Raw genomic sequence first — 10,638 nt, 5'->3', positions numbered from 1 at the left:
CACGTTATCTCTGTGTTTCTGTGGGTGTGGTAGAGAAGGATCACCTTATCTCTGTGTTTCTGTGGGTGTGGTAGAGAAGGGTCACATTATCTCTGTGTTTCTGTGGGTGTGGTAGAGAAGGATCACCTTATCTCTGTGTTTCTGTGGGTGTGGTAGAGAAGGGTCACATTATCTCTGTGTTTCTGTGGGTGTGGTAGAGAAGGGTCACCTTATCTCTGTGTTTCTGTGGGTGTGGTAGAGAAGGGTCACCTTATTTATCTCTGTGGGTGTGGTAGAGAAGGGTCACATTATCTCTGTGTTTCTGTGGGTGTGGTAGAGAAGGGTCACCTTATCTCTGTGTTTCTGTGGGTGTGGTAGAGAAGGGTCACATTATCTCTGTGTTTCTGTGGGTGTGGTAGAGAAGGGTCACCTTATCTCTGTGTTTCTGTGGGTGTGGTAGAGAAGGGTCACATTATCTCTGTGTTTCTGTGGGTGTGGTAGAGAAGGGTCACATTATCTCTGTGTTTCTGTGGGTGTGGTAGAGAAGGGTCACCTTATTTATCTCTGTGGGTGTGGTAGAGAAGCGTCACATTATCCCTGTGTTTCTGTGGGTGTGGTAGAGAAGGGTCACCTTATCTCTGTGTTTCTGTGGGTGTGGTAGAGAAGGGTCACATTATCTCTGTGTTTCTGTGGGTGTGGTAGAGAAGGGTCACCTTATCTCTGTGTTTCTGTGGGTGTGGTAGAGAAGGGTCACATTATCTCTGTTTCTGTGGGTGTGGTAGAGAAGGGTCACATTATCTCTGTGTTTCTGTGGGTGTGGTAGAGAAGGGTCACATTATCTCTGTGTTTCTGTGGGTGTGGTAAAGAAGGGTCACATTATCTCTGTGTTTCTGTGGGTGTGGTAGAGAAGGGTCACATTATCTCTGTGTTTCTGTGGGTGTGGTAGAGAAGGGTCACATTATCTCTGTGTTTCTGTGGGTGTGGTAGAGAAGGGTCACATTATCTCTGTGTTTCTGTGGGTGTGGTAGAGAAGGGTCACATTATCTCTGTGTTTCTGTGGGTGTGGTAGAGAAGGGTCACATTATCTCTGTGTTTCTGTGGGTGTGGTAGAGAAGGGTCACATTATCTCTGTGTTTCTGCCGTGGTGGAAAAGCTACTCAATCATCACACTGTAGTAAAAGTAAAGATACCTTAATAGAAAATGACTCAAGTAAAAGTGAAAGTCCCCCAGTAAAATACGACTTGAGTAAAAGTCGAAAAGTATTTGGATAGAAATATGTTTTACTATCAAAAGTAAAAAGTACAAGTATAAATCCATTCAAATTCCTTATATTAAGCAAACCAGACGGCACTGTTTTCTAGCTTGTTTTAATTTACAGATATCCAGGGGCACACTCCAACACTGAGACATCATTTACAAACATTTGTGTTACGTGAGTCCTCCAGATCAGAGGCAGTTGGGATGACCAGGGATGTTCTCTGTTTAGTGAGTCTTCCAGATCAGAGGCAGTAGGAATGACCAGGGATGTTCTCTGTTTAGTGAGTCCTCCAGATCAGAGGCAGTAGGGATGACCAGGGATGTTCTCTGTTTAGTGAGTCTTCCAGATCAGAGGCAGTAGGAATGACCAGGGATGTTCTCTGTTTAGTGAGTCCTCCAGATCAGAGGCAGTAGGGATGACCAGGGATGTTCTCTTGATAGTTGTGTGAATTGGACCATTTTCCTGTCCTGCTAAGCGTTCAAAATGTATTGACTATTTTTGGGTGTCGGGGAAATTGTATGGAGTAAAAATAACATTATTTTCTTTAGGAATGTAGTGAAGTAAAAGTTGTCAAAAATGACCATATTAGAGACGCATATTTCCCTCAGATTACACAGACCCACAAAGAATTTGAAAACAAATCAAATTTTTGGTGATGTGGAGGTAAACCCAGGCCCCGCGTGTCCCCAGGCACCATCATTTGTTGACGTCTGTGATCGAAAAAACCTTGGTTTCATGCATGTCAACATCAGAAGCCTCCTCCCTAAGTTTGTTTTACTCACTACTTTAGCACACTCTGCCAACCCTGATGTCCTAGCCGTGTCGTACCTGCCTCTCACTGCCCCATCGCTGCAGTTGTACATAGTCCATCTGTAAATAGCCCACCCAATCTACCTACCTCATCCCCATACTGTTTTTATTTTATTTACTTTTCTGCTCTTTTGCACACCAGTATCTCTACTTGCACATCATCATCTGCTCACTTCCCAAGATGGCATAGCAGTTCAGACGTATTTTTGTCCTCGTCCTGTCGTGTATATAAATATATAAATATTTACAACTTTTTTTTCACATACATTTTTAATTTTCCAAAAACTCATCTTCAGAACACTCTCCTGCAATCCGCTTCACCAATTTATATTTATATAAAAAAGTATTATTTACCTCAGATCTGTAATCCTCCGAGAGGCTAGCCAGAAATTAGCCAGAAGCTAGCCGGGAGCTAGCCAGAAGCTGGTCCAGAAGCTACTCTGAAGCTGGTTCAGAAGCTAGTTAGCTTATTTACTGGCTAATCGTTAGTACTCAGCTAACCACGGTTTGTGGTCATTGGCTGTCCTTTGGCTCGAATCTATCGCCAGTTTTGTACGGCGCGGTGCAGCGCAGCGCGGCTCGGAACGGAACATACCGGATTTCGGCCGCTGGCTCTGGACATCCATACCTGGATCTCACAGCTAGCTAGCTGCTATCCGTGTGACTATCGGCTTTCGTCGATTCCGGAGCTAACATCAATTGTTCCGGAGCTAGCCAGCTGAAGAGTTCTATCAATCACTCCTGGGCTGCAGTCACCTATCCGGACCCGTTTTGCTGCCTACGCGGAGCCCCACCGGGCCTTCACAGTTGGACTGCCGACGTTATCTACCCGAGGGAATTGTCCGGCTGGCTCCTCCGGCGCAACGTTGCCTGGGCGCCCATCTGCGGCCTGCTAGCCGTTGGCTATCTCATCGGCTGCTATCTGAATAGACAATCGGACAATTTTTATTTTTATTTATTTATTTTTCTTCTTGGGCCTCTATAACTATATCTATTGTTTTTATTTTTGTTGTTGTTGTGTGATTTGGATTAATCCCCTCTACCACACGGAAACCCACTAATCTACTGACGGAACGCAAGAGTTGGCTAATAACAGACCTCCATTCTATGCTAGCTTGCTCCTATGCTAGCTTGCTACCGATTTAGCTGTCTAAATCGCCGTGACCCCCAACCAACCTCTCCACTCACTGGACCCTTTTGATCACTCGACTAAGCATGCCTCTCCTTAATGTCAATATGCCTTGTCCATTGCTGTTCTGGTTAGTGTTAATTGGCTTATTTCACTGTAGAGCCTCTAGTCCTGCTCATTATACCTTATCCAACCTATTAGTTCCACCACCCACACATGCAATGACATCTCCTGGTTTCAATGATGTTTCTACAGACAATATCTCTCTCTTCATCACTCAATACCTAGGTTTACCTCCACTGTATTCACATCCTACCTTACCTTTGTCTGTACATTATACCTTGATGCTATTTTATCGCCCCCAGAAACCTCCTTTTACTCTCTGTTCCAGACGTTCTAAACAACCAATTCTTATTGCTTTTAGCCGCACCCTTATTCTACTCCTACTCTGTTCCTCTGGCGATGTAGAGGTTAATCCAGGCCCTGCAGTGCCTAGCTTCACTCCTATTCCCCAGGCGCTCTCTTTTGACGACTTCTGTAACCGTAATAGCCTTGGTTTCATGCATGTTAACATTAGAAGCCTCCTCCCTAAGTTTGTTCTATTCACTGCTTTAGCACACTCTGCCAACCCGGATGTTCTAGCTGTGTCTGAATCCTGGCTTAGGAAGACCACCAAAAATTCAGACATTTTAATTCCAAACTACAACATTTTCAGACAAGATAGAACTGCCAAAGGGGGCGGTGTTGCAATCTACTGCAAAGATAGCCTGCAGAGTTCTGTCCTACTATCCAGGTCTGTACCCAAACAATTTGAACTTCTACTTTTAAAAATCCACCTCTCTAAAAACAAGTCTCTCACTGTTGCCGCCTGCTATAGACCACCCTCTGCCCCCAGCTGTGCTCTGGACACCATATGTGAACTGATTGCCCCCCATCTATCTTCAGAGCTTGTGCTGCTAGGCGACCTAAACTGGAACATGCTTAACACCCCAGCCATCCTACAATCTAAACTTGATGCCCTCAACCTCACACAAATTATCAATGAACCTACCAGGTACCTCCCCAAAGCCTTAAACACGGACACCCTCATAGATATCATCCTAACCAACTTGCCCTCTAAATACACCTCTGCTGTTTTCAACCAAGATCTCAGCGATCACTGCCTCATTGCCTGCATCCGTAATGGGTCAGCGGTCAAACGACCTCCACTCATCACTGTAAAACGCTCCCTGAAACACTTCAGCGAGCAGGCCTTTCTAATCGACCTGGCCGGGGTATCCTGGAAGGATATTGATCTCATCCCGTCAGTAGAGGATGCCTGGATATTTTTTTTTAAATGCCTTCCTAACCATCTTAAATAAACATGCCCCATTCAAGAAATTTAGAACCAGGAACAGATATAGCCCTTGGTTCTCCCCAGACCTGACTGCCCTTAACCAACACAAAAACATCCTATGGCGTTCTGCATTAGCATCGAACAGCCCCCGTGATATGCAGCTGTTCAGGGAAGCTAGAAACCATTATACACAGGCAGTTAGAAAAGCCAAGGCTAGCTTTTTCAAGCAGAAATTTGCTTCCTGCAACACTAACTCAAAAAAGTTCTGGGACACTGTAAAGTCCATGGAGAATAAGAACACCTCCTCCCAGCTGCCCACTGCACTGAAGATAGGAAACACTGTCACCACTGATAAATCCACCATAATTGAGAATTTCAATAAGCATTTTTCTACAGCTGGCCATGCTTTCCACCTGGCTACTCCTACCCCGGTCAACAGCACTGCACCCCCCACAACAACTCGCCCAAGCCTTCCCCATTTCTCCTTCTCCCAAATCTGCTCAGCTGATGTTCTGAATGAGCTGCAAAATCTGGACCCCTACAAATCAGCCGGGCTAGACAATCTGGACCCTTTCTTTCTAAAATTATCTGCCAAAATTGTTGCCACCCCTATTACTAGCCTGTTCAACCTCTCTTTCGTGTCGTCTGAGATTCCCAAAGATTGGAAAGCAGCTGCGGTCATCCCCCTCTTCAAAGGGGGTGACACTCTTGACCCAAACTGCTACAGACCTATATCTATCCTACCATGCCTTTCTAAGGTCTTCGAAAGCCAAGTCAACAAACAGATTACCGACCATTTCGAATCTCACCATACCTTCTCTGCTATCTGGTTTCAGAGCTGGTCATGGGTGCACCTCAGCCACGCTCAAGGTCCTAAATGATATCTTAACCGCCATCGATAAGAAACATTACTGTGCAGCCGTATTCATTGAGCTGGCCAAGGCTTTCGACTCTGTCAATCACCACATCCTCATCGGCAGACTCGACAGCCTTGGTTTCTCAAATGATTGCCTCGCCTGGTTCACCAACTACTTCTCTGATAGAGTTCAGTGTGTCAAATCGGAGGGTCTGCTGTCCGGACCTCTGGCAGTCTCTATGGGGGTGCCACAGGGTTCAATTCTTGGACCGACTCTCTTCTCTGTATACATCAATGAGGTCGCTCTTGCTGCTGGTGAGTCTCTGATCCACCTCTACGCAGACGACACCATTCTGTATACTTCTGGCCCTTCTTTGGACACTGTGTTAACAACCCTCCAGGCAAGCTTCAATGCCATACAACTCTCCTTCCGTGGCCTCCAATTGCTCTTAAATACAAGTAAAACTAAATGCATGCTCTTCAACCGATCGCTACCTGTACCTACCCGCCTGTCCAACATTACTACTCTGGACGGCTCTGACTTAGAATACGTGGACAACTACAAATACTTAGGTGTCTGGTTAGACTGTAAACTCTCCTTCCAGACCCATATCAAACATCTCCAATCCAAAGTTAAATCTAGAATTGGCTTCCTATTTCGCAACAAAGCATCCTTCACTCATGCTGCCAAACATACCCTTGTAAAACTGACCATCCTACCAATCCTCGACTTTGGCGATGTCATTTACAAAATAGCCTCCAATACCCTACTCAACAAATTGGATGCAGTCTATCACAGTGCAATCCGTTTTGTCACCAAAGCCCCATATACTACCCACCATTGCGACCTGTACGCTCTCGTTGGCTGGCCCTCGCTTCATACTCGTCGCCAAACCCACTGGCTCCATGTCATCTACAAGACCCTGCTAGGTAAAGTCCCCCCTTATCTCAGCTCGCTGGTCACCATTGCATCTCCCACCTGTAGCACATGCTCCAGCAGGTATATCTCTCTAGTCACCCCCAAAACCAATTATTTCTTTGGCCGCCTCTCCTTCCAGTTCTCTGCTGCCAATGACTGGAACGAACTACAAAAATCTCTGAAACTGGAAACACTTATCTCCCTCACTAGCTTTAAGCACCAGCTGTCAGAGCAGCTCACAGATTACTGCACCTGTACATAGCCCATCTACAATTTAGCCCAAACAACTACCTCATCCCCTACTGTATTTATTTATTTTGCTCCTTTGCACCCCATTATTTTTATTTCTACTTTGCACATTCTCCCATTGCAAATCTACCATTCCAGTGTTTTACTTGCTATATTGTATTTACTTTGCCACCATGGCCTTTTTGCCTTTACCTCCCTTATCTCACCTCATTTGCTCACATCGTATTTAGACTTGTTTATACTGTATTATTGACTGTATGTTTGTTTTACTCCATGTGTAACTCTGTGTCGTTGTATGTGTCGAACTGCTTTGCTTTATCTTGGCCAGGTCGCAATTGTAAATGAGAACTTGTTCTCAACTTGCCTACCTGGTTAAATAAAGGTGAAAAAAATAAAATAAAATAAAAATGTATCACTCCAGTGTTAATCTGCTAAATTGTAATTATTCGTTCCTATCTCATGCCTTTTGCACACACTGTATATAGACTTTTTTCTACTGTGTCATTGACTTGTTTGTGTTATTGTCTTGTTTATTGTTTACTCCATGTGTAACTGTCTGTCACACTGCTTTGCTTTATCTTGGCCAGGTCGCAGTTGCAAATGAGAACTTGTTCTCAACTGGCCTACCTGGTTAAATAAAGGTGACCTGGTCTACCTGGTTAAATAAAGGTGATCTGGTCTACCTGGTTAAATAAAGGTGACCTGGTCTACCTGGTTAAATAAAGGTGAAATAAAACAAGTAATACAAATATATATATATATATATATATATATATATATAGTCTCTGGTAAAAAATAGTGTCCTATATAGTTTATATAATTTTTACTAGCATTAAATGTCAGGAATTGTGAAAAACGGAGTTTAAAATGTTTTTGGCTAAGGTGTATGTAAACGGTACATTTGAGCAGCGTACAGGACAAACAAACTGGTTCAACGTTGGTTTAGTGGAAAAAATATTAAAACGACTACAGGCAATGTATTGGAAGACTTCTAACAGATTTTGTTCTTAAAATAGCAGAAAAGTAAGATTGCTAATATTTCTGAAATCATAATATGTACGTCTTCATGACAGAAGTTAAAAGATATTATATCCCAGAACCCTTCCGTGATCTCTTTCTCTCTCTCAGACACACACAGGTGATAATAGGTGGTTGTAAATGTTGACATTGACACAGTGATAAGTACTATTGTTGATATTTGGTTCAAGGTCTTAAAAGTCAGACTTATTTTCTGTTTGTAACACTTCATGACACATCACTGACAGAAGGAAAACGGTTGCCATGAGAGTGATGCCAACAACACAGGAAACCACAGAGAAAGCAGCTGTGCTACTGACATGCTGAGACCCATGAAGTCAGACAGCAGCCCTCCCACCGATGCTCCACCCACTGCCAATCAACCGTCAGAGACGGAAGAGAAAGTGATAAATCTCACTGGCTCTTTTTCCTGGTTCGTTTGAAGTCAACAAAATAAGCAGAACAGACCCAGCTACTATCGCAATTGGTGTTTATGGGAGAACTACCCCTAAAGCAGAGCCTGGAACGGTGACCAACGTAAATGGACAACGGTAAACGGCGTCTTTATTTACCTAAAACGTAATAAAGCCCCTTTAAAAAAAAAAACATAGTCATTGACATTCAGAGAGCTGACATTCTGAGCCTCAGGTTGTTAGAGTAACTTATCTCTGTCAGACTTCTATACACCCTCTTTGATACAATCTTACCCAAATGCATGATGGGGGTCTGCCACAACTTCTGGACCCAGCGCCCCCCACCTGACGCCCATGATGCCCAGCCCCTCATCGCTAAACAATGGTGAGCCACAGAGGGAGAGGGGGGGGGGGGGGGGGGGGGGGGGGGGCGGGGGGGGGGGGGGGGGGACTTCTCTTCTAAACATCGAACATTCAAATAAAATCTAGTGCATGATGTTGATTGATTGTATATAGTACGATGAAGTGAACATAGTTCATATGTAAAAAGAAAAAACATCTTATATCTTACTAACTGTAAAATATATTAACTTCCATTGTGAATTTAAACCAACGTAAGGAGTAATGAATCAATTAGAGAAACAGTGGTCAGACACTGACAGGAGATGTAAGTTTCTCAACCTTGTGTTTCAGCAGTACTGATGATGGCCAGAAGGGGGCGGACAAAACACAGCTCAAAAAGAGACGCTGGTGTAGCTGCCTTGGCCTGTTTCTGTTCCTGGTCGTGATGATGATTGTGGTCATCCTGGCAGTTGACCTCAAAGAAAGGATCTCACCTTCAACAACCAAGCCAGCAGCAAACATGTCAGTTGCGATTCTGGCCGCTCCTCCCCCGTACGTGTCCCGAGGACCGTACCATGTACAATACCCACATGAGTACTCCTTCATCCTGGATGAGCCAGAGAAATGCCGGGAGCAGAACCCCTTCCTGGTTCTGATGGTGCCAGTGGCGCCCTATAACAGGGAGGCCCGTGAGGCCGTCCGCAGGACTTGGGGCAGTGAGAGGCAGGTACTGGGCAAAGAGGTCCGTCTGTTCTTCCTGCTGGGACTGCCCAGTGGAGAGGAGACAGAGCAGCTCCAGGAGAAGGTGCTGCAGGAGAGCAAAGAGCACCAGGATCTGCTGCAGAGCGACTTCATAGACAGCTACAAAAACCTGACCATCAAGACCATGGTGATGATGGAGTGGCTGAGCTCTCGCTGCCCCAACGCCTCCTACGCCATGAAGATCGACTCAGACATGTTCCTCAACGTGAACACCCTGGTCAACATGCTGCTTCACGCTCCAACGCAGAACTACCAGACTGGACTAGTGGCCCGACGGGGCGCTGTTCTAAGAGACCATAACTCCAAATGGTACCTTCCAAAGGAGGTGTTTCCTGAACCGGTATATCCACCTTATGCTCTGGGCCTGGGCTATGTCTTCACCTTAGACCTCCCCAGGAAGCTGGTGGAGGCGTCCAGGCATGTTAAAGCCGTCTACATAGAGGATGTGTATCTGGGACTGTGTATGAGACACCTGGGCATCCGGCCTACTGACCCCCCCAGTGGAAACCTTTTTCAGGGGTATGCAGGAGCCCAGGACCGCTGTCACTACATGGCTGTTATCACAACCATCCTCAACACTCCTCAGGAGCTTCTGGACGTGTGGAGAAACTTGCACCAACCTGGGCCTGTCTGTCATTGAAAACAACACTCTGGGAAAGACAAATAGCCTTGAGGTTAGAGCGTTGGGCCAATAACCCAAAAGGGTGATGGTTCCAATCCTGGAGCTGACAAAATGGCAAATCTGTCACTGTGCCTTTGAGCAAACACTTAACCCCAGTGCTCCATGGGTGCTGGACAATGGTGTCCCTGACCGTGACCCCGCTCCCTGTGGGTGTCTTGTTTGAGCTGTGACTTTCTCTTGGATGCTTTTCTCTGGGAGTGGTAGAGAGGGATCACCTTATCCCTGTGTTTCTATGGGTGTGGTAGATAAGGATTGCCTTATCTCTGTGTTTCTGTGGGTGTGGTAGAGAAGGGTCACCTTATCTCTGTGTTTCTGTGGGTGTGGTAGAGAAGGATCACCTTATCTCTGTGTTTCTGTGGGTGTGGTAGAGAAGGATCACCTTATCTCTGTGTTTCTGTGGGTGTGGTAGAGAAGGGTCACCTTATCTCTGTGTTTCTGTGGGTGTGGTAGAGAAGGATCACCTTATCTCTGTGTTTCTGTGGGTGTGGTAGAGAAGGATCACCTTATCTCTGTGTTTCTGTGGGTGTGGTAGAGAAGGGTCACATTATCTCTGTGTTTCTGTGGGTGTGGTAGAGAAGGGTCACCTTATCCCTGTGTTTCTGTGGGTGTGGTAGAGAAGGGTCACCTTATCTCTGTGTTTCTGTGGGTGTGGTAGAGAAGGGTCACATTATCTCTGTGTTTCTGTGGGTGTGGTAGAGAAGGGTCACATTATCTCTGTGTTTCTGTGGGTGTGGTAGAGAAGGGTCACATTATCTCTGTGTTTCTGTGGGTGTGGTAGAGAAGGGTCACCTTATCTCTGTGTTTCTGTGGGTGTGGTAGAGAAGGGTCACATTATCTCTGTGTTTCTGTGGGTGTGGTAGAGAAGGGTCACCTTATCTCTGTGTT

The 10,638-nt window shown here is 45.4% G+C and overlaps 1 protein-coding gene across 2 annotated transcripts; it reads left to right on the top strand.

Annotated features, from left to right (window-relative positions):
• Positions 1-7,748: 7,748 nt before the first annotated feature.
• On the top strand, positions 7,749-9,826 carry LOC139403893 (beta-1,3-galactosyltransferase 1-like). Of its 2 annotated transcripts, none has more exons than XM_071147087.1 (2): positions 7,749-8,352; positions 8,664-9,826. In XM_071147087.1, exons 1-2 carry the CDS (start codon positions 8,270-8,272, stop codon positions 9,709-9,711), a joined length of 1,131 nt encoding a protein of 376 aa, XP_071003188.1. In that variant the 5' UTR covers positions 7,749-8,269; the 3' UTR covers positions 9,712-9,826. The 2 variants fall into 2 exon arrangements, with proteins under 2 accessions (XP_071003188.1, XP_071003187.1); XM_071147086.1 differs by having other exon boundaries at positions 8,661-9,826.
• Positions 9,827-10,638: the final 812 nt, after the last annotated feature.

This window comes from Oncorhynchus clarkii, unplaced genomic scaffold, assembly GCF_045791955.1.
Source record: "Oncorhynchus clarkii lewisi isolate Uvic-CL-2024 unplaced genomic scaffold, UVic_Ocla_1.0 unplaced_contig_10857_pilon_pilon, whole genome shotgun sequence".
NCBI classification, from domain to species: domain Eukaryota; kingdom Metazoa; phylum Chordata; class Actinopteri; order Salmoniformes; family Salmonidae; genus Oncorhynchus; species Oncorhynchus clarkii.
Note: the sequence above shows the minus strand (reverse complement) of the source record. Positions and strands in the feature narration are given on the sequence as shown.

What these genes read in the sequence shown, in the direction of transcription:
- LOC139403893 (XM_071147086.1), top strand. Translation starts at nt 8,270, where the DNA reads ATGATGGGGGTCTGCCACAACTTCTGGACCCAGCGCCCCCCACCTGAC. An exon ending in CCCCTCATCGCTAAACAATG is followed by an intron (nt 8,353 to 8,660) that starts GTGAGCCACAGA and finishes CTTGTGTTTCAG; the next exon opens with CAGTACTGATGATGGCCAGA.